The sequence below is a fragment of the Pleurodeles waltl genome, chromosome 2_2 (genome assembly GCF_031143425.1).
Source record: "Pleurodeles waltl isolate 20211129_DDA chromosome 2_2, aPleWal1.hap1.20221129, whole genome shotgun sequence".
Classification (NCBI taxonomy): domain Eukaryota; kingdom Metazoa; phylum Chordata; class Amphibia; order Caudata; family Salamandridae; genus Pleurodeles; species Pleurodeles waltl.
In genome coordinates, this window is record NC_090439.1 from 729,880,034 (window position 1) to 729,905,047 (window position 25,014).

The window sequence follows — 25,014 nt, forward strand, 5'->3', positions numbered from 1 at the left end:
GGTAAAATAAATCTTGCAGCTTTCTCTGCAGACACTAGAAGTCCCTCCTGCAGAATATTGCATTCCAAAGCTGTAGTTCGAACATTTTGCTTTCCATAGCATTCTATCACTGAACGCAATACTCAAATTTACACAACATGCCACAGCACAAACCCACTTCAGATGTTATGTCTGACATGCTTAAATGTGCGCATTTCTTTAAAAGTCTCAATTAAGGTAAAAATAGGAATGTCAAATATGTTCTAAATACTTTACCTAAAGACTTTGGCAGCAAGTTTCTGATGAACTCGTTATGGTCCCCAACATGCAATATGCTGTAAACACTTGTGTTCATAAGTTCTTCTTGGTTGTATCGGAGGTACTGGGTCACATTCTCTGACACAAAGACAACATTCCCTTCCAAGTTGACGACAAAGAAGAACCCGTCAAGAGCCTGCGTGAAAGCCAAAAACGAAAAAAAAAAAAACACTTAGTTTCACATACATACTCTAAATCAACAATTCCACTTCTTTAATATAGGTGAAGCAATTGGCAATATTATACCATCTAAAATTCACGAAATAAATGTATTAACTTGCGAAAGATAATTACCAACTATTCTTAAAGGACCTGAGATTGAACTAGATGCTGCTGAAATAATGAACTCTAGTACGTTGGTTCTCTTTGATAATCCATGTAAGATGAAAGTTACAAAAGTTCTCATGACTCGAACTGCCAATGTAATTTTTTTGTTAATATCTACAATGGAAGAGTTTCAAATATACACTGTGCAGAAAATATATGGAGAAAAAAGCGAATAATGAAAAGGATGACAGAGACCATGCTGTAAATTTTGGTCTCTCTAACCTGTGTAAGCAGAATACTGGAGTCACAGGGAGATTTCGCTTGGCACAGCTAGTCTTAACTAAGAAGTAAACCCCACACAACAGGACTCCGGGCAGTGTTCAGCTCAGACCAACCTATCCATATCCCTTGTAGAGGAGAGCATGAATCCGGGGGCTTAAATGACTGCAGGAAGAAGTAATAGACAGAGGAGGCTTTAGGTGTCTGTTGGTGAAAGACCTATTGTTTACCATACTAATGCTTACAAGGGGCTCTGGGTTAGCCCATTGCTTAGCTTTCTTGCCAATGTTATGTGTGTGCTTCTTGTGCGATGGCTTGCCCTCCTCTTCTTGTATTTGCCATAGCTTCTTTGCAGGCCGCTGACTTGTATTTGTGCACCACTTAGCTGGTAACTACTTTTTACTTTTGGTACTTTATAGGAGTGCATGTGTGTCAATTCTCTCCCATGTGCTCTATCACCTCTCAAAACCTTGGCGCTGTGTGCTGTGTTGCTTCCCTCTTGCCAGCAGTCTTGCTTTGCTTTTTGTTTTATTTTTCTATCCCTAGCTCCTCCGTTGTACTTCCTTCCTCTGTTTCATAGTTCTCAACACTACTGGTTTAATTCTTCTTATCCCCTACCCAGTTATGCTTTCTCACCTAGTCCAATTTTCCTTTATTGGAGGATTTGGCAGCTTTAATGTAATTTGCTACCATTCTGCTCCATCTTGAAACAATAAATTAAAAAGAAAACTGCTGCTGCATCATGAATGTGCACATCCATAGGGATGGACATACCTGTGAATAATGTGGATATGTTTTCTTCAGCTACTGTTCAGCATTGGCAAATAACATTTTTTTCCTCTTTGTCGATGCTGAACCGTAGCAGCACAATGCATTGGCAAAGCCACAAGATGTGACCTTTTGGCTTTGCTAATGCTTGTTCAGATGACTAAAGTTAGTAAAGCAGCAGCCTCGACATTGGATTTTGCTGCTTTTAGCAAATTCGGTGCTTCGTGTCCATTGGGAATGTCCTTGTGTAGCACCTCAGTGCAGCCAAAGAAGGTGACAAAGGGGGCTGAGGCAGAATATAAATCATGTCAGACTTGTGAGTGGTATATTTGAGGAAATTGGTTACTTACCTGTATCTCCAGTGTTGGTATCCTTCATATATTAAAAAGGGTTTCAGAATTTCCCGTTTTCAGGCTGGTACTCCCCAGCAAGCTGAAATAGCCGTAAACAGTGTAATAATTGCAATAGGAGTCAACAAGAGTGGGTTTAGTAGCATATCCACCTCATTTGAAACAATCCAAACTTAAGTCAATGGAGGTGGCAGTGGTAAGGTCTCTTAATCGCTCTAACAGCCACTATAGCTCAGATTTAATAGCACAATGTGTGATAGAGTACCTAATAAGTAAGCCTCTAACCGGGGAGGAAGGAGGGTCGCATATGAACATATTAATGTTACCAATGCTGGAGCATTATTTACAGGTAAGTAACTAATTTCCTCTCCAGTAGTGGACTTTTCATATACTCACGTGCTTGAATCACAATAGTAAGCAATACATAACAATTATACCAAAGAGGGAAGCAGGCTCACCTTTAATGAAAGAGGTTGCATAAGATTGCCTGACCCACTGCTGAGTCGGTGAATGCGTCCACATCTAGACAGCAGTGCTTCGTGAACATGTGCCTGCTCCTGCTCTTACAGGTAGCTGAACGGCATAGATCTTGTAAGTGCAACCTAGCGTAGAGTGCTGTAGTTGTCACCATGCTTCTGGTGAGCTGCGCCCTCACTGTTTCTTGGAGGAGACGATTGTCCTTGCTGTGGCAAAAGGTCCAGGCTGATAACCAACATGTGACTCCTCGTTTGGACTGGCTCTTCCTCGTTCTGGTTGGTTGAAGGACACAAATAGCTGGCAGAAGACAGTGTCTTTTGTCTTACCAATATACAACTTAATGGACCTGGGCACAACCAGTGAGTGCAATTACCTCTCCACTGAGGATTGAGAAAAAAAAAAGAACAAAATGTCAGACTCATTCAAATGGAAGTCAAAGACTTAAGGCATGAATTTGGAGTTAGTCTGTGAAACCACTTTGTTCCTTAAAAAGCACAGAAAAGGTACTTTCACAGTAAGTTCTTGTATCTTTCCTACACTTCTTGCTGATGTAAGCACAAGGTAAATGCTTGTATCTTTCCTAATCTTCTTGCTGATGTAAGCTCAAGGAGAAGTACTGTCCTCAAGGAAATTAATTTCAGATGCATCCTGTGGATTGGCTCGAAGGGCAGTAGCATAAGTTGGCTTAAACTGTTGAGCTCCCAGGGGACTGGAGGAAGCTTTGTAGAAGGGAAGTCCTTTCATAAACTGCTTTATGATCCGCAAAGAGTTCTATTAATCTGAACCTTGATAATACTGCCAAATTAACTCGCACCATGAGTATCTAAGACTGTTCTTGGCTAGGTTCAAGAAGTATGGAAGTATTTGGTAGGGCTGCATCTACTCTGGATGGGATCCTTTGCACAAGACACAAAAATGCTTCCACTTGGCTTTATATGTCTTAGTGGTTGCTGGCACTTGCCCCTAACACATGGATGTTTCTGTATTCAAGTGACAGAACTCAAAGTGATCAGGAACCATGCATGCAGGCTCTGCTTCTTAAGGCCATGATGGCGTATACCTCTATTATGTCTGGGGAGGAGTCTGGAGTGTACGATCACTGGTATTGCCACACTGGGCAGTGAGAATCAGGGTACAGTGATCTGCCTCTACAGTACCCTATGGATCAGGGGAAGTGGAGGAAAGGCAAATGCTAAGATGTTGGCTCAGCTGATCAAAAAGGTATTGCCCTTAGTTCCTAGTTTGGCAAAATCTGCTGGTACAGCACCAGCATTTCCTGTTGCTTTGGGTGACGCAACTTGTAGAAGTAGTCCATTTGCTCCTTGTGAAGCTCCCACTCGTGGCAGTCTGACAGTGTTTGAGTGTGATCATTCTGGCGCCCAGGTAGATGTTCCACAGCAATGTCAGCATGGTGAGAAATTGCCCATTCCCAAGCAGTTGCAGCACCCCCTCACCCAGCACCTTGAGACCCTAACAGTTGATAAGCCACACTTTACAAGAACCTTTGATTGATTGGATCTCGTTCCCATCTTCTTGGTGAGGTAAAAAAAAAAAAAAATCGATGCTGTGTTCTGGTGAGGACTGCTTGACCTGCAAGTCTTGGAAGGAATGCTTTTAGGCAAAGTCTAATAGCCCGAAGCACCAGCATATTGAGCTAGAGTATCTTTTCTGCATCTGACCAGAGGCCTCCGGTCACCTGTTCATGCATGCAAGCTCCACAGCCGTCCGTGGACAAATCTATTGTTAACACTACTCGTAAATAGAGAGGCCTACATTAAGATTTGTGAGAAACTTCATCATAGAAGTGCCTGTCTTGGCAGTCTTGGGCCTTGGACCATTTCATCACATGAGGCTTCTACTAATTTCCATTAATTGACCCATTCCTGTAGGGCGGGTCTCATTTAAAGCCTGCAAGAGGGTATAAGGTCTATGAAATATGACATCAGTCCAATCAGAGCGCTGTATTCTCTGACTGTGACTGAATGCGTGTTAGAGAAATACTTTACTATGGCGTGGAGCTTCATCACTCTGTCCGCGAGGGACGTGCCTTTCCCAGTTGCTTGACTAGTATCACTCTTAAGAACTGAAGCTTTATTTATGGTTGCACTGAGGATCTGTCTATGTTAAGCATATTAGTCCCAACACGTGAAAGAGACTGCTACAGGTGGCTATAGAAGCCTTTGCTTCTTCCCTTGAAGAAGCCTTGATGAGCTAGTCATCCATGTAAAGGTGCACTTGGTGACCTTGTCTGTGGAAAGCAGCAACTGGTGGTAGGCGCTTGGTGAGTATCTGAGGTGCTGATTTGAGGTCAAATGGGAAGAACTTTGAAATGGTAGTGCTGCTCCACCATTGAAAAGTGGAGATAATTCCTGTGCTTCAGTTGTAAAGTGATGAGGAAATGTGCATCTTGAAGATCCAGAGGCCTAATTTATCTCTTAGGAGGATTTCTTGGAAGATTATCATGAGAAGACTTTAGTCAGGAACATTTTCAATTCAGAGGTCTAGAATTGGTCTTCACTGTCCTGTTTTCTACTTTATCAAAAAGAATGTGGAATACAATTTTGGGTTTCTCTGGGGTCTACAGACAGTATCGATCAATCCCTTGCGAAGAGGAGAAGGAGGGTTTCCTGGGCAAGGAGAGCAGTGGTCTCTGTACAAACTTAAATGTAGTCTTCGGCTAGCCCATGAAGCAAGGAGGGGCCAAATCTGGGACCCTGTAATTTTTCACAAGACATAATACCCCAGCTGGAACAGTTGTCAGCATCCTCATCAATTTTAGACCTTCGGACCAGACAAATTAGACAATGAATATAAATCTTATAACCTTGTGTGGCTGTTATTTAAATTCATAAAGAAATTACTGCTGCTCCACTCCTTTCCATCAGATCATAAACCTGGGTGTGGTCATACGGAGGGGTATCTGGTTGGCTGGGTGGTTTGTCACTCTTCTTGGGTATGATGAAGGTATCTCAGTCTTCTTTATCTCAGTCATCTCCCTGTGGGATTTTAGCCCCTTACTCCAAATCAGAATACACAGAAATCAATGGGACAAGTGGCTGTTTGACATCTCTGAAAGGTGTGCACGTTGGTGATGGGAGTGGCTGAGGCAGAGATAGAGCAGGTAAGGTAAGTAGTGTTGTCGGGGCAGGCGTAGGTTGCAACAAATGATGGACACCTTTCAAAGACTGCTTCATCACAAAGCTGTCAAAAATGCACCTGGCACATACATGACGTCTGGCTCTCTACTGTAATAAGGAGATCCATAAGAGTTAGGACGTGTGGGCGCTACGAAGGTCTGTGGTTGACGGTCATAGCCCTGGTAGGTTTCCTTTTCATCTAGGGTTTTTGTGTCAAACTCAGGCAGATATTGCAAATCCAGATGTTCAGAACTATAGCCAGTCTCTAATGCTTTTAGTCACTGAAATCTGCCTCCTGTTTGGAGTACAGAATCTAGGTAGGTAATCCTGTGGTCACCTTGAGGGGTAAAGAAAAATTATCTGTTGTAGAAAAATCTGCTATCTATGGTGTTGTCGACAAGCTGGTAGGCATCATTCCTGGACTTGCAATCTGTGGCAGATGGAGGAGAATCACTGGAATGGTCTCTTTATGGTCTTCGGAAAGGCTTGTCCCATAGGTAACAATGAGAATGTGGTCATCTGCAATGTTTTTGTTTTTTTTCCTTCATCACCAAGGAGGATGGTTTAAAAGTCACAAGTGTGGACAACAGTTCAGATAGGATGGTATAGGAATCTCACTGTTTTTTTTTTAGCAGGTTGTGTTTTTCTTCCTCCTTTCTCTAGTGTTTTACGGAGGAAACTTCCGCTTTTTTCCTGTTATCAGGTGGCTGCAAACACTTACGATTTTGAGTCCCGCTTTGGAAACCCTACATTTTCTTTTAGGCACTGTCTTCAAGGAAGTGCTTGGTGAAGCTCTTTTCACAGAATCATCCCCAGAGGAGAAGGCATCTCCCCTTGGAGGGTTTTAATTTTCCAAAACATACAGTGCCAACCTCGTCTCTATATCTTTTAGGGTCTGGCTGGTTGCGTTTTGTGATTTCATAGTATGACATCAGCTAAGATCAAGCCAAAGCCAGTTAGGTGTCCTACATTGGTATAATTAGCAGATACTCTTCTGGGGCTATTAATACCAGCATCGATATGGAAGGGATTGGCATGGATTCCAGGAGTTTAAGTCTGTAATGGTGGCACAGAGACTGTGATGGGTAACCAGACTGGGAGCTGCATTCCTTGGGACCAAAAGGTATGCTAGAGGGAGACGGAAGCACACCAAAAATTCACAGCATGGCTTCTTGTGATGGCTTCAATTTGCTGCTTTGTCACTGATAACCTGGAAAACGAAGGCGCGCAAGGATACATTGAGGAATTGGCTCCATGAGAGACCTTGAAAATGTATGATTAAGATTGTTATGCCCTCACCCCTCTTTAGGTTCTGAGTGGGGGATGGGGTCAAGTCCCGCTTCACTTTTTTTATATTTTTACTTGGACATTAATTTCGATTTACTAGAGGACTTTCAGTTGGTTGCTCGCGGGAAAGGCCATGGGACAGGAACAAAATCTGTGCCCATAGCTTAAAGTGTTACTAACGCAAAGTCTGATACTTATGTTTGGCAACATACAGCTTCCCCCCAGTCCTAGATCACTTTTGGGTGCTTGAGGGCACATTTATTGTACAACTGCAATGGCCCGAACTCAAACCCCAGAAACACCTCATGTGGGTCAGTGACCACTTTTGTCTGCAGTCACAGCATGGTTTGAAACCTGCTATTTTGGGTGGGGACATTCATTTACTTTTGGGTGGGAATATCATTCCCTAGCACACTGGAAATATTTTCAAGAGGCATTAGAACAACCACAAGATTGAGAGCGGAGCAGAGGATCAGAATCAGAAGGCGCAGAAAGAAAGGAACTGATGCCAACGCACATGATTTGAGCTTATATTCAGAGCTCTATTCAATAACTTCCAGGGTAGTATGAATCCGGTGTGGAGCCACACAGCATCACCTACCAACATGTGGGAGCACTTCTGAAGAAAAGGTTTCGGATCTGGTATGGCACCTGGGAAGAATACCAAAGTGTGGAATTTGCAGTTCAAAGTATCCATCACAGAAGACTAGTTTTGGAAGGTTTAGAAAGGGCACATGTAGGCCCAAAGAAGAGTGTAAGATTGCTCCTGTTTCCAGCTTCACAACTGGATTTCCTAGTTTAACCCAATGGTTTTTTGAGGGACAAATGATAAAATATATGTATGCACTGGTTCAAAAGAATGTGTAGCAATCTTCAAAAAGGAAGGATAAGCTGAATTGAAGAGCACATTCTAGAAGGAACACTTTTAGGTGCATAATAAATATCCTTCAACCTTAGAACTCTTTAAAAACATTTACTTGTGGCTCCCCCTTCCCACTTTCTGCTAGATCACTGACCCTCACACAAACTGAATTACACCTTTTATCTTAGGAAAAACATTACACTAAGCCTAAAACCAAAACCCTAGGGGATGCTCACCACTCAGCAATGACACTACTGATGCATCTATGCCTTATCAACACTTCCTGTGCCCCTACAACACTTGTTTCCTCTTATCCTTCTAAAAAAAAAAGGGAACACCAGGATCAATCTTCAACTCCAATTTTGATACACTAAGGGTCTACCAACGCCTAATACCTCCCTTGTCCAGGTTAAACAGAATGCTGCAATCAGATTGAATGCTGGGACTATGCCTTCCTCCACAAGGAGGATGCATTATTGGCAGTATGTCAAATCAAATATTATTAGTTTGATAAAAATCCAATATAAGTAATACACACCTAATTTAAACATATTAAACTGAAAACTCCAAAATGACTTTGAAAGATTATAAAACTACAGTTAAAAATATCATGAATGAATATCAATTAATAACATCTCTTCACCATCACAGTAACAACTAATGAGCATCAATAATCCACACATCACTTAATTTATTAAATTGTATCAGCAACAAGCCTTACAATAATATAAAATGATGCACACAACAATAAACTTAAATCCATGTAAAACCGTGATCATAGCTTAAAAACACATTTGCAGCAATCAACTCTAATCTGGGAAGTCCATTACTCATAAAAAGGAAGTCACAAACCCTAAACAATTAATATAAATAATTAATAAACCTTTACCCTCCCCTAATACACATTTTAAGAGAGGGGCAGCCTCTTGTCAGTGCCTACCCTTGTGCTCGCAGCGTTTTATGTTAGCAGCAATGATTTTCATGGCTGCAAGGATTTCTGAGGGAAAAAAGGGAAAGCCTTGTGGTAGCATGGGGAGAGCCATAATTCCATCTCACCACCAGCGCCTGGGGCCCTATTAGGTTTTATAGGATTTAATGGATCAGCCACCCCTAGTTTAATTGGCAATACCCTTAACAGGGGCCAAGTGGACCATATATATGAAGTGATTGAGTTGTGTTCGCTCATGCTGCTCGGCCTTATACAAAGTGCGAGTGCAGTTTTAGCGCAATTTGCTCCATTAGACTTGAAGAGGTAGGAGCCACCAGTGCCTTGCCTCATCAAATTTCTTGAAGGCCAGGGTAAAGTGACCCACGTTGTCCACCTCCCAGTAGTGCAGTCACAGAACTCAAAACCTGCTGCCAACCTGCGAGGGCGGACCAGATAGACTCTTAAGGGCAGCACTCCCAGCCTGTATTTTATATAAAGAGTCCGCTTCAATTCAGGATACAACATATCCAAGTATACCTGGGGGACTATATCGTGAACGTTATTAAAACAGTAATGTGTAATCGAGTCAGGCCTAAGTTCCCGTTACACCCTTATGTTGAATTCCCGGTACTGATCTTTTACCAGGCCCACTGTATCCTTGCTGACACTGCCCAGGTCCGCCCATAGATCCTCCAACCAAAGGTTACCCAGAGTCTTTTTGACATGAGCTCCGCAGGAGCACCCCCCCGGATCCATCATACGCAGTGGCTTCTTCCAAGTATTCTAGGTGCACCGCTGCCCTAGGGTTATGAACTAGCCTCACCCAATACAGTATTGGCCTTAGGGCTGCTAACTCCAATATCGGTATCAGGCTTAATTCTGCAAAGAGGGCTCTCGGAGGGGGGAGAGGGGGTTCCCTGCCTCAACCCCAGTAGACCTGCCCTAACCCCAGTAGACGCAACATCACTTAGTTTGGGTCAATTCAGCAACTCCTTTCAAAGGGTTATATAAATTTGTCAAATGTTTTCCGAATTTACACCAAAATGTAATGTCACATTTGTTTACTTAATCAAGCATTACATAACCCTGATGAGTACCTATCACTCGCATAACTGGCAATAGTAAAATGTCACCAGGAAAAAATTATACTTCCAAGGGTCAGCGCATTATATGGACAACAAAATGTCATTAAGTCTATTAGAGAAACACCATTTGATCCAATTTAGAATCGGTCCTAGCCTTTATTTCAACATTTGTTGATGACTTTCTTTTGAGACAATTTTCAGAAGATATGGGAAAGGAACGTAGCTTACATCAGATTGACATACAGGGGCATAATTCCTATCTTTAAGACTATGGTCATAGTTTCACTAAAAAAACCTGCTTAACAATAAGAATTTGTTTCTTTTTCAAAACAATCTTGCTTTGGTAGTCATAAAAATGATCAGATATATTCAAGCAAGCCATGATGTTTCACATGATTTGTTCCCATGATGCCTCCTGTGGAATTTCTTAATAGCTTTTCAGCTGGTCTCTAAAGGACATTTTTTCAGATTTTTACAAGACATTGATACTTTATGCTTTCCACACCAACATCTAATCTCAGTACAGACCCTGGGGATCCTTGAATAAACCCATCAATTTCTCTAGATAACCATTTTAGCAGTTTAGATTTTCTTATTATCCTTTCCATCCAAACTTTTACTCTCATGTAGTAGAGAACTGGGGATTTTCATCTCCTATGTTTCCTTTATTACTTCGATGAATGTGTGTGCTATTTATCATCCAGTTTACCCAGATTTTTTATCAGAAGCTGCCAGTCTAAGAGTGGAGGGGCCACACCCCAGCACCTCTTGGTCATAAAGATTGTCTGTCAGGCTGAGCAAAGATCAGCCTGACAGGCATCCAATTTTCAGGTCAGGCAGCCAGGAACAATACATGTGCTAAGTGCACAGGCTCCTCTCTTCCCAAGCTAAACTTTGCTGGGCTGAGAAGGACAACTCCTGTGAGCGTGACCGCTTCAGCTCAGTAAAGGTCCTCAAGGCCCTCCCCCTCCTGACAAGGGAGAGCGTCAGTGATAGCCTTGTACCTGGGTGTTTCAAGTTTAAGCCCTGAAGAGCCCAGGGCCTGTCACTGACCTCTCACCACAAAGTGGGTGGGGTCAGCAGTCTCTCTTACCCCAACCTACTCTGTGAGGAGGTTAGGACTGCTGCCTAAAGGCAGCCAATAAGGGGAGGTAGCAGTCCCAACTCTCCACGCACCACCGAGGCTTCTCTTCGCGAGCTGCAGTACAGTTGTGTTGTTTTTTTACTGACTATTTGGTGGCTGCATGTGCAAGCGTATGTGTATTTGTAAGTGAGTGTTGGGAATGAATGTGTATGTGCGTCTGCATGTGAATGCATGGATGTTACTGAGCCTTTGTGTGCGCGTCTCCACACTCCCGCCACCCCCCCTACCCCCCTCTCATTTGCACTTACCAGCCGCCACTGGTATTTATCATCATCTCAGCACAGCTTACTTGGTTAATCACATGGTTAATCACATGAAATTTAAAAAGGAGAAGTCCCTGAAGTCAAATTTCCATTTAAATATACTTTTTTTTGCTTCCTTACACCTTTTGACTTAACTGTATTGATTTTAGATTTATTTCTATGCAATATAAAGGACATATTTAATATTCATTGTAGACTTGTTGCCATAATATTTGGAATTAAGGTGTCAACAGCATACAAAATACTTTTTATTTTTTCCACTGGTGTTGGACCTGGCCCTTTTTGCAATGTCAACCCCAAACCTTTTGCCTTCCTCCTAATTTTTCCTTTTTTGTTGGCTTTAGGACTCTGAACACTATCACTGCTGATCAGTGCTAAAATGCATGTGCCTTCCCGTCTAAACTTTGTATGATTGGCTTTTTAAATTTACCTGTAAGTCCCTTGTAAAGTGGTATACCATATACCCAGAGCCTGTGAAGTAAATACTACTAGTGGGTCTGCAGCACTGAATGTGCTACCCTTTCAAACACGGTGCGAACATGTCTCAGGCCTGCCGATGCAGGGCCTGCATGCGCAGATCACTGCCACATTGACTTGGCAAGTCATACTACTCGCCAAGACAAACTCCCTTTTTACTACCCCTATGTCACCCTAAGGTATGCCCTAGATAGCACTATGGGCAGGGTGTTGTGTATGTAAAAGGAAGGACATATGTCTGTATGTACTACATCTTCTGGTAGTGACAAACAGCCTACTTAGTTTCTAACTACTATGAGCACTGCTCCTGTCATAGGACTGCGTTGGAAATGCCCTGACTTATGTCTACGTGATATATTCTGATTTATGAGGATTAGCGTGGGCATGTTTAGTATGTCCGCTAGTGAGAAATCCTGCTTTTTGGTGTTGGTGGATTTTTTATTACCATGGTAGAAATGACACTTTTAGAAAGTATACATTTCTCTGTGCTTATAACTCTAGTGCTTTTACAGCCTCATTCTAATCCACATCTGGGGCAGAGTGACCGCTCCAAATGGTGCATACTTTCCAGACAGTCATCACACAGGAAGGGCTGGGTGTGACAGAAGAGGCACTTCTATACTGACAGTCTTCCTGTGCTGGGGAGAGAGAGGGTTGTCTACACCTTACATGTGAATAGGTTGTGTCCTGCTCCCACACAATAGACTGATTACACTCTACTAATGTCTGGAGACAGGGCCTTGTTGAAAGGGTGTTGTGCTGTTGTAAAGCGATTTTAGTGATTTCTCTGGGCATGTTATTTTAGCAACTAGGCCTGCTGTTTGTGCCCTTTAGCCTAGTAACATTTTATTTTGCTTGATTTTATTATTTCAGAATAGGCCACATTCTTGGTGGTATTTTATTTTCTGAATCTAGCTTTTCTTTTGCCTAGGAAAATATAACATTTCGTAACACAATATTCTTTTCACTCTGTGTTTTCCTCAAAGCTGCAGCAAGAAAGAATTGTCGGCACAAGAGGTACACTGCGTCTCTAACGTTCAAATAAAAACATGTATCCTTATGTAGGGACATTTCTCAGAACATCAGCTGTGTTATTATAAAACATTTTCCCTGTCCCATGCACGTTAGAGGGAGTTTCCAGCCAGATGACCAAAACTGCATGCTGCTTGACTTTGTTACAGCTGCTTGCTGAGACCACTGGTTCCCTGGCACACATGGGGATGGTGTCTCTATAAACAGCAGGCATCTTCACCACTGTCATATTCAGGTACGGGGAGGGTGTTTTTCCAGGGGGAATCCTTAAGTGCGGATTAGGGCTTATCCTGCTGTGCTCTAACATAGGTAGGAACTGCATATAGTGCGCATAGTGACAGAATAGTGGGACATTTCCTGTGTTTCACTTTCTAGGTCACCATTTTGCTTCTTGTGTGTTTCATCATTATTGTATTGCATGCCATTTTATCCAAGATGCAGCTGATTCAATAATTCTTAAAACATGTTCTGCCTCGGTCTTTGCATGTGTAAGACTAAAGTAACAGAGAAAAGGATGAGATCTGATCCACCACGGTTTTCTTGAGAAGTCATTATGTCATGCGCCCGTTGCAACAAATCATCCCTGCTCTTGAGCGGAGATGAAGAGCTGCTAGTTGCCCGGAAACGGATTAGGCCAACAGTCGTCACATTGTGTGGGACTGGGCTCAGTTCCCCAAAATTCAGGTGATGCTGCCGCCCGAATCCAGCAGCCTCATTAAGATAAAGAGAGCCCACGCGACAGTGCTTCACATGAAAGGACTCCTTTGAAGTTACCCCTAAACAAGGCAATTTTAGAGGATAAATAGAGGGGCTCTTTTTCCTGATGGGCAGGGCACTTTTGGAATTGGGACTGAACCTCTGCCAGAAGTACTGCTGGACTGTGCAAAGGACTCATCTCGACTGCTCTAATGAGGTTGCCCTGCTACCTGCTGCTGCTGGGTGGCATAAAGGACTCACTGGATTGCTTTTCCTTTTGTTGCCCTGCTGCCAAGTGCTCCTTGACCCAGGCACTGTTGGGCTGTCAGGAGGAACCGCCATTGCTTTTCCTGATGTGCTGGCCTGCCAGACCCTGCGTGACCACCAATTATTTTCCTGGGATGGGTTTGCCCAGCTTAACCAAGTCATTTTGCTCTCACCCTCTTACTAGTGCGTGGCGAGCACTTTATACTTTTCATTACTCCCCAATGCTTGTGAAATGCTGTCTGCAGCCCCTTGGACTGCCTTTCCCAACCTAGCGCATGGTTAAAGCTGGTTTCTGTCCCTCATTCACATAGTGGACAGGTGTGTTGCATATCTTCTTTTCTCCAGTTAGGCAAGTGCTCAGGCGCGAGGAGTAATAGTGCATGCCCACCGCGCTTTGTGCTTCTCCCCTCAGCGTGGCACACTCCAGCAGGAGAGGGACGCCATTGCACCGGAAGCCCCAACCTCACAATGCCGGAATTTTCCTGAGCCATCGTGAAAGGCGTTGTGGGAATTAGCGGAGGGCAACTGCCACCGCCATTATGGGGAAACAACTCTGCCTCGCTGGGGAGAGCGGTCTGATGTGGTGCGCCGGCACCCGGAGACCCAGCAAGTGATTACCCAGCCCCTAGGGCAGGGGTCTCCAACCAGTAGCTTGACAGCTACTGGTAGATCACCAGCTCCCTTGAAGTAGCTCATGGAAGCCCATCTCATTAGGTCAAAGGGAGGGTCTGGGCACACTAAAGGAGATAGTGGGTCACATTTTCAGGCCCGCAAAGACCACAATAAGTGCGCTGCTGCTTTTGCATTGTACTTCGCAGGCCTATCAGTAAATTAATCAAAGAATTACTGTAGTCAATGTAATAGTGGCCCCAGTGTATTCATGATCTTTTTACATGGTGACATGTGTACGGTATTCCTATGCCAACTAGCACTATGCGCAGGGGAATTATGATTCAGCCCTAATGTACGAACTATTTCTGATTTAGAGATTCATGGTGATACTAGATGACATAGGGCTATGCAATAGTAATTCATCATTTGTGTGTGGTTTATAAGCAACTTGCTGCATTTTATGTCCTCAATATTCACTATAATATACAGCGTTTGCCTTGTATGGTCGGGATAATGAGTGATATGTCATGTGCTGTATAAAATGCACAACTAATGTTTTCCTTTCATGATGTTGGACAACCTGGCTGCAGTTACCTCGTTGCACTCATTGTGATGTTTGTGACAATCACCTAAGTGGGAAAGCAATCACTGCTTTATATGGTATAGGCCAAAGATTTGTGCATAATACACCTCCTACTTTTATATAACATGGCGTGGAGTCTCTTTTGTGGTGTAGTTATTGGGCCACTGGCAAGAGTGTGTTGCACAAACAATTTGCACATGACCTCTGGGGACAAGCCTGACTACTCAGTGCCAAGCTACCAGGGGTGAGCATTGGTTATCTTTGGTGTGTAACTCTCATCCTGATTAGAGTGGTGGTTAGTGCCTGCCTTAGGTGTTTACCCTAGCCAACCAGGAACCCCATTTCATACAACGGGCTAACTGCTGTGAAAGTGCTGAAACAGGCTAATATTTTTGCTGCGTCAGAGATGTATATTGAAAATAACAGGTAAGCCATTATAGAGACTACATGCAGACCGCTTGGAGTATCAATTTGTCTTGTCACAGTTCCATTCTCACTCAGTTCTACTTGTCTAAAAACCTCAGTGTACTTTAATCAATAGTTTAAATAAATAAGCTGGACTGCCACAGGACACCAATTATTTCCACAGTTTCGCAATCAACTAAGTCAAAACCACTGGAAAATAATAAAAGAAGCATGTAGGGGAGAGCCCGTACATTTAAAATATTTTTCGCTAACAGCATATATGCCAACCATCCATTCATCATTGACTGTCGAGTCAAAGTGATTTCTTGGCATCACAGCCTTCTCGTCAACCCAGTCCTTTAAAAAACTCAAGTTAGTGTCTGCAAAACAGTTTACCAGAAACATCCATTAAGTCATTTATCCTGTAGTTTTCAGGTCAAATTGAGCCTCTTCTTGAAAATAGAGATTCATATACTGGTCTTTTATTACTACAGAATACTATTTATTTTCAGGATTGCCACGAAAAGATAATAAAGCAAAGCAGACCAAGTTTTAAGTTCTGATATAACACCATAAAGACCTTGCGCTTGTAAGAATTTAGATTTTCTTCTATATTTCTCAAACTCCTTAAAAGAAGCACCTTGAATCTCCAAAGCAGTTCTAGGAAGAGTCACCTCACTTTACTGTCATTATTTAAATAATTATTCCAAAAATATTAGAGATAGAATCACAAGATGTATAAATCCTCTGGTCTATTTTACTCTGGTCTATCATATTTTAAACTAAATAATTCCATATTGTGCTCAATCCAGACAGTTTTTTTTCCTTTATTTGGATGTAATTTATTGTTTTCCTCATTCCCATAGTCTTCCAATCAGGTTTCAAAATATCTTCTTATTTTTCCCTTTCATGGAGTGATGTCTATTCTCAAAGACTTCACCCTTTTCTTTGTCGGTTATTTTTTATACTTTAAATCCAAACTGTTGGCTTGGCAGAATGCAAACTTCAATGAAACCTATAAGACCATTTGTCACACTGGCTACCTAAACAATGTACAAAACCTAATTTTCTCAAAACAAAAATTGCTACATAACCACAACTCAGTCAACCAAAACACACAGTGCACATTAAGTTTTGAATTTAAGCAAATTACAGTATATCTTTAAACAGTGAACACTTTAGATAGAAAGCTCATAATTTTATGGTTGTTTGGTTGTTCTATGGCAGGCATGAGTAGTGTTTCTATTTTATTATTTGTATTCTGCTACTGGAAGTTTTGTTTTTTGCATGAAAATCGGATTGCGTGAACTACTCACATCTAAAGCTGCACTGTTTTCCTACAAAATCAGGAGCTACTTATGTCGGCAACCTTTGTAAAGAGATCACTACACCAATGCCGTATAAAACAAGAACCTATGTATTGCAGTCCCAGAGGACAGAAAATCACTGCAAAACTGGTTACATTAGTGTTAACTCTAAGACTTAAACAGATGTTTTGGCACACCACTTACCTCAAGCATCATTGGCCCGAGTGCATCTTTGTCAATAACACTCTGGCCAGTAGATGAGATATCAGCCTTTTGAACTTCATTCTCATTAGCTGCTGCTTTTTCTGAAAAAAAAGTGAAAAATCTTGATTAAAGATGAGCACTTTTTACTGCACAACATAAAAATCTTTGCTCATACCATTACTTCAAGGTTTGTTTTCAGTCTACTCGTCTAACTGATTCGGCATGTTACTTGAACCACATTAAAACAGGGCTGCTAAAACTGAGAAAATGTTATTCATTAGTAAGTTGAAAGGCAATACATGCTTCTTCCCCAGCACACATCAGCACATAATGTTGTGGGATTGATTATTTCATTCTTTAAAATGTTGCCGACATATTCATCCTGTTGCATACAAAAGAATCACAACTTGTTTTGATAAGCACAACAATAACATTCTACCATTCTGATTTGAGGTACTTCTTTAACATTCATTCGTACGAGGTACAAATAAGAAATACAGTACAATTTAGATACCATGGTGAGTACTGAATAAGGAAATATTTTGTAGCTTGCGACTATTCAAGATTTAGTTGCTGATCACCATCTGCCCAATTACAGATTGGGCTTGGAAAAGAATCTTTTCAAGAATGTTTTTTTTTTAGTCACCATATGGGTGTATGTATGTGTGTGTATATATATATATATATATATATATATATATATATATATATATATGGTTTCATTTGACAAGTCAATTTTTGAAAACATTTTGGCAGACTATAAAAGGCTATATTGGACAATTTTCACCCTATTTTCTTTAAACCGAAATACAGTAAAAATGGTCTTTATTACTTCATAGTGACATGAAAACTTACATAAACCTTTCGTAAAGGAAGGCTGAGAGAAAATGGGGACAATGTAGCTTAATAAGCTGCAGCATGAATGCAGAAAATTGACACTGCTTGAGAAACAGCATACCACCAGTATCCATCATACACCATGAGCTGCAGTTGAGACAGCTGTCTTTTAATGGGGATCAAAGATCATGGTAGAACTAAGGTTAATTCCTTTGCTATTTCTTGGGGGGGAGGGGAGGGAGGTTGCTTAGGACTATAATGTAGATCCCCTATAGGAGAACCAGAATTTTCTACCAGGGGATGTTGATTATTAGTCACTACCACTGAACAAAATAGGACCCTCATCACTAACAAGCATGGAGAAAAGGGTAGAGGGGAAAAACACACTAATCAAACAGATTTTGTAGAGAAGCCTTGTGCACTTGTACATCTGCTCTAGAATTTGTGTAGAGACAATATTGTCTTGCAAAAGTAAGAATGGACCTCTGAGTAGCCACTTTACATATAGCAGCAATAGATACATTCCTTAATAATGCTGCAGTAGAGGCCCTACTTCTTAATGAACGTGATTGGGGCCTACCAGACTAGGTTTTGTTGGCATTGCTCTGGCATAGCAGAACACAGGAAGCAATCCACCTAGAAACTTAACTGCCTCAAAGTGGCTAATCATTAATGTATCGCTTCATAATTCACAAAATGGAGGCCAGTTTGCCTTGATGGCTTTGCTTTTATCAAGGTAAACTTCATAATCCTCAATGTCCAGCGAATGTAAACACCTTTCTGCTTGAGAAGAGGGATTCTAGAAGAAGGTTAGAAGAGAAATAGCTTGAGTGACTGGCAAATCAATATAACTTTAGGGAGGAAACAGGGATGAGTCCTATTCACAACCTTATCTTTGGGAAAAGCCTTACATGATTCTACTGCATAGGGAACGAATTTCGCTAACTCTACAAGTGAAAACTGCCTTCCAGGATATGGACAGGCTCAAATGGGGGAGACAATTTAGACATAATTACAATCAAGCTACCAAAGAGAAGTCTTCTTAAGGAGGGGAAAACTTTCCTAATTCCTTTTCAGACTATTTTTACAACTGTGATTTTCAAAAAATGTTTGTCAATGACCTTATGTAAAGAAGTAATGACTGCTAGATTTTACTGAAGAAAACGGCAGCCTGGCTTTAGTAAAATCAATAAGATATAAAAGCATTGGTTCCTCTTGACATCTGGTAGGATCAACGATTTTATCTATAAACCAGATGCATGACCTCTTCCATTTGAAAGATTAAAAAGTCACAGTGAATGGATGTCTCATCTCTTACAAATGTTCATGCAATCTTGCAGGAGATTTAACTATGCAAATTGCAGGTGTCCATACAAAAGTGTTAAGTTCAATGAAGGAAGGTATAACCAGCTTGCACATCATTCAGAATCCATCTATCTTTTGTTATTTTCTTCAACTATTCCAGATGAATGCTCGTGCCTCCCCCCCTGGAATGGCAAACAGAAGATGGGGATGTGGGTAGTCATTAATTTGTGGGTTTTCCTCCAACAGCAGGTGAGGCCCATGTTTCTCTCTTGCAGACTTACAAGAATAGGTTCTGATGTTGTTGCAGTTTGTATTGTTGCACAATAGGTCCTGATGCTGCTGCTGTTGATATTGTTGCAGACACTGAGCGGCTTCAAACCCTGTTGTGGATAACATAATTTATAGAGCTTGCAGTGGTGATGTTTGCATTTCCTTTCCTTAGGACCTACAGCTTTGAGTGTTAATTCATCCATCATGCACTGCATCTCGTAGTCCATATGGGCTCCAAACAGAGTGGTTTCATGAAGGATAAAAGAAGGCTTAAAAGTCTCTGTTGTGCCTCACGATTTCAACAGTTAAGGCAAGTTGTGATGAACGGTAAAGTCAGTATCAACGCCAGACAATATCCATGTCATCTGTCATAATACTTAAGCAGAACTGTGGCATTTGCCATCTTGGTGACAGTTGCAGATGTGTAACAGAGCTTTCCCACAACAGCGACCAATTTTCTAACTCTCCTTTAAATGGGTAATGATCCAGGATGGAGCACTGACATGGTATTTACTCATAGCAGAGACTACTGTGGAAGCTGGATGCAGACCTAACAGACCTGTGACCAAAGAACTCGCAGAAGAACAATGAGCAGGAATTTAAAAGGTAACTGAAATCATCGGGTCATTAGTTGGGATTGGGATGGGTATGGTGTGCTTTGTAGTCCTCTCACCAAGATTCATTTAATGTTATACCTTCTGTTGGAAAAGCCATGGTTGGAGACACATCAGAGTTGGAGAATACAGTCATACTGAAACAAAGAATAACGTTATGAAGAGCATGAATACATGGGTATTGTGCAATGTATGGACCTCGACCGATGAGTGGATGTTGAAAGACGTGACTTTGAACGCCAGTGAGAAGAGTAACAACGCCTTAGGGACCTACAATGGTGATGTCTCATTCAATGAGGACTCCTAGAACATCTCCTTGGAGTTTGTGATCTCACCCTTGGTGTGAAAGAATGCTTACCTGGACTTACAGAACCACAGTATATTAAGGTGAAGTAGTAAATCTGACTAAGGAGGCATTACAGGTTGAGGGGCCACTGGAGGTGGCAGAACCCTACACTCCATAAAAGATGATCTGGGAGCACAGGCAGAAGGCAGCATTACCTCTGCTGAGACTGTTCAGGAGTGTAATACGTCCTCTAGTAGGGTGAATGCAGCACATGTTGTACTCTACTCTTTTTCATCTTGTAGACCCAATCCACAGACGGATGGAATAATCTGCTAGGTGTCTCCTCCCTCGATGTGGAGTGTCTCTTCGACATGCATGTGTGTGTTCCCTTCAATGCTTAATGACTTCTTGAGGGCAAACGTGTTGTTACCTATTCTACCTGCAACGTCATGTTTCTCAACATTGAATGGTTGTTCCTGGCTATGTGCCTTTATGAGATTTTTCCTTTGCTCTCCGCTCAGATGACTTCTACCACTAATAGAAGTTGTGAGGTATTCTAGTCCTGGAGAACATAAAATACATAAATACTTCAGTAAAATACATAAGACTATATAGAAAATACTGTCTGTGACAAGCACATAATGTAAACCTGTAAAACAGTGATTTACATATTAAAAAAACTTGAAAACGTATTAATTTGTTTTTAATCTTTGTTACTGTAGACCAATGAAACAAACATACTCAAAATAAACGTCAGAGATTAAAACAATCTATCCACACAGTTGCTGTGTACATATATAGAGCAATCTAAAGGTGGCTATGCTTGCAGATCTCCTAGCTAAACACTTCACCACTACATGTACAAAATACAAGTGTATTGCAGAAATTAACCAACATGCCCTTTGACTTCTGCCTCGCCAGACTACCAAATCATACACAATATAAATACACAGAGAGGCATTTGATAAACGGACTTCATAAATGTATTTGTTAAATTGTCATTCACATTTGGCTTCTGTCTACTACAAAATATATAGCATGGGGCAATCTGGTAGCCCATTTTATCCACTGGCTTCCTCTTCGAATTACTGTTGAAAGCCTGAGTACACTGATCACACCTGTCTATAAATAGGCAAATTCTTTTCAATTGCAAAGTTTGTTCAAATTGCGCTTTTTTCAACTTGTTATACTAACGTTTCCACTTAGGTGAGACTGTAACATAGTAGCTGCTAGCGATTTTATTTGGTGTTGTTATTCTTGCCTCCTTCAAAAATAATAATAAATACATGAGACAATTAAATTGCCTTACATGAAAAAATACTAGTATTACAGCTGCTTCTTTGGCTATTTACGTTTTTATTGCAAGCATACTGCAGATACGTTTAGGTGCTAGCGTATCTTTTTTTCCTTTTTATTTTTGGGACATATGCTTGCAAATTCGCACCACATTGCCTAGATCAGACCTGTTGGCTTTGCCAATGCTCATTTCCATCGTGGCACTTAAATAAAACAACAGCAAATGAGGCGTGGCAAGATCAGGCTGAATATTTAGTAATTTAACTCACACTGTAATATATCTTCCACGGAATGCTGAAACTCGTCATATTGCATCCCAGACCTGGCCACGCAGAAGAAAAGCATTAACAATCAGCCAGATCCTCGCATTATTGGGCATTTTGGTAGCAACCCAAGAGGCTGCATGGGAACAAATGTCGAAGCATCGTCACATCCGTTTGTCAAATAATCTTCATGCAACCAAAAGAAGACTTTTTGGCCTGGAAAATGTAAGCCTCTGTAAAATGATGCAGAATTCACTAGTGTCTGGCCATTTTCATTCCCCGCAAAATACCAATCTCCTCAAACGAGGTGGTGTGCATGAAAATGTTACCGTGAACACGAGGTACTCGATAAGAACGGAAATTGAAAATAGAATAATTTCAATATGTTAAGAGGACAGACATACCTTTCTGTGGTATGCGACTCAATTTCGTCGTCAGGAGAAAAATCACAAATGCGTGATTTACCTTTTTACAGACTTCATTACGAGGAACAGTGCCCTTAGGTAGAGCAAGACCTAGGTTTTGAGGTTTAAGTTATGAACATTCGTACACACCATCACCCACACTCCCTTGCATTCGAATGCAAGGATGGCTATGGAAGCTTCTGCGAAGCCTTTTAGGCGGGGAACACCGGAGACAATTATGCATCTGCACCAGACTAAAATTAGAAAAGCTGCCATATGGCTCTGGGAAGTCAGCAGCACATTCGCATTCATTTGGAAGCATTCAGTAATAGAGGAAGAAAAACACCGCTTTTTTTTCCAGTGCAGCTCCTTTCTCCTTCCTGCATTAATGCGCCATATATCATCGGCTGCTGAAACCTCCTGCAGTGCACAGAAGATTTCACACAGCTCAGCCGCACATTTATGTGTTTACTCTGAGAGGAGAGAGAGGCTACTTTTTTTTTTTTTTTTGCTTGCTGTGCTGACAGTGTCACTAGATTAGCCAACTGGTTCTTCCTTCCGCTGAGTTAAAACGGCGGTATCCGCCAATTCGAAACCTGATCTAATATTAGATTCTGGTCATTTTCCCCGAGAACAAAACGGGAACTTTGTTTCACTTTCGCCCCTACCATGAAATGCTGAAGAGGCGGGTCACGCTGATGACTAAACTAAGTAACGGCTGAAGGAAAAGGCGACAGATGAGATGAGGAATCTTTAACGTCTTCAATGCTGAACTCGCTCCATTGTTTGAGAACAGAGCATAAAAAATACTTTGTACCGAGAAGGAGATGCGTGTGACTCGAGCAGGAGCTCAAGGTGTTCTCTTGCCTCAAATGTGGACGTGAGCTCCCTTTCACGGCAATGCACCTCTCCGGCTATCTGTTTACGAGGCAGATAATAGTAACGATTTAGAGGCAAGTTCTGTACTACAGGTTCGATTATTTTTGTTTTTTTGCCAAAAGCAAACATATGCTTCCCCAGCTTTCATGGCTTACGTTTGTAAACTACGTTTATTTACAGTTACGATTCCTTTTGTATCTGTATTAATTACAATTTATGAGGTCTAAATTCTCAATCCTTGTAAATATGATTTTGGAGCGTACAATACGTGCCCCCCCCTCCCCCCCCCCCCGGTGCTGAACCATAAGATTTTTTTCTCCAATCAGATTTAAGTTGAAGATAATGGAAATTATGTATCTAGATATTTTAACATACACGTACAAATGGACCTAACTGCAATAAAAAAAACAGGCTTTCATAAGAAAACTATAAACAGTTACTTCAATTTCGGATCCTGCCTAGCAATTTTATTAAAACAGTTATAGATCATTTGAAGACAAATCGCCTGTGGAAGACGAAAAGACTATCAACAAATGCCTCATCCACTGAATCTGGTATTAAAGGGATAATGCATAACATCCCATCACTACATCAGCAATAAACATTTTTGATCAGATATTCTAACTTTAAAAAACGTCACACTGACTCTTTCAAAGTACAGTGTATAAACACAACAAACCCATCAAGAGCTTTCACAGTATTGCTTAGCAACCTAACCACCACAAAGGGTTAGAGAACCTGAACCATTCTTTGCCTGCTACCCAATGGAACTTTCACCTTCACTTTGTCACCCGCAAGAGGAACACATTATTTACCTTTGGTAAAGCTTTTTCTAGTGGATACTCTAACTGCAGATTCCTCACCTTGTGAATAACCCCAAGCACCAGACTGAATCAGAGATTTTTCTCAACGTTGTTCCCACATGCCAGCAGGTGGTGGTGTAACATACCATATCCCCTCACTCACCCTGCAAGCAATTTCAGGCCCGTACGTATGTAGCAACCCTGCACAGTGACATCAGTTTATTTTTTAATTCTGTCCCTGCCACATGACTCAGCGTAATAACTGATTAGATGTAACAATGTGGAGATTTCTAAAATGGGAACTTTTTATAGATAGGTAGAAGTGTCCACTCCAAAGAACGGGGAAGATGCTGAGGAATCTGCTCTTTCTCAGAGGGAGTATCCATCAGCAATAGCATTACCAAAGATAAGTAACTTTATCTTCTTGCTGGATACATTAACACACAGATTTCTCACCATGTGAATAGATACCAAAGCAGTATCTCTCAAGGTGGTGGACTGCTTGTGAAGAGATCAACCAATGATTATCCCAACTGTTGGAAGATGCCCTGCGCTACCTCCGGGTGTAACTTCTATTTGTGATCCACCTAGCATCTATGGCTGAGTTTGTCCACCATGGGATTTAAAGAACCCAACACCTGGTGCAAAAGCAGGTAAATGCATTGCTGATTTGGCAGTTCAGGGCACAGTGTTTCCTGGCACAGGACCCCACTTCACCCCGTTTGGTTCAATCCCTCCGGGTGATGGCAATGTCTGTAAGACCCTGAAGCAGCAGTATGTTGATGGATGGGAGGAAGGCTTTTAACGCCAAGCTGATGGCCCAGAAGTCCAACAGGTTTATGTGGAGACAGGTCTTTGCTGGAGACCAGCGTCCTTTGATATCCACCTCTCAAAGATGACCTCTCGAACCTAGCAGTGATGTGTGTCACCATCATCCGCTCTGAGTGAAGTAGAGAGAAGGGTCTGCAGCTGCTCCAATTACAGCCAGGCAGCAGGTCTTTTACAACCTCCTCCGAAACCTGGATAGAATACAAAAGATTCCTTTGGTGCTAAGCCCACTGAGACATCAGACCCCACTGCAGAGCCTGCATGTGCCATCTGATGTAGTCGACAAGCAGCACGCAGGAGGCCAAGATGTCTCAGAGTCACTTTTAATCAAATCCAGGACTAAGAGTAAAACAGAGATCATAGGCTTGTCCTGGAGTTGTTGATTTGGAGGGAAGGTTTGAAAGTGCTTCATATCCAGGATGGCTCTGATTAATGGGAGCTTCAGCGAAGGAAACCTGTGTGACTATGGAGTGTTGATCAAGAACCTCAACAACTTATCCTA

General features: G+C 41.7%; 1 protein-coding gene across 14 annotated transcripts in view; it reads right to left on the reverse strand.

Annotated features, from left to right (window-relative positions):
• Positions 1 to 25,014, reverse strand: part of NCOA2 (nuclear receptor coactivator 2) — a 1,057,595-nt gene that overhangs the window by 454,462 nt on the left and 578,119 nt on the right. For all 14 annotated transcript variants that reach the window (XM_069220319.1, XM_069220317.1, XM_069220318.1 and 11 more), the window contains 2 exons: positions 16,728 to 16,828; positions 256 to 433 (listed from right to left, as the gene is read on the reverse strand). In XM_069220319.1, coding sequence (XP_069076420.1) covers positions 256 to 433; positions 16,728 to 16,828 — 279 coding nt within the window. The remainder of the gene's footprint in view (positions 1 to 255; positions 434 to 16,727; positions 16,829 to 25,014) is intronic.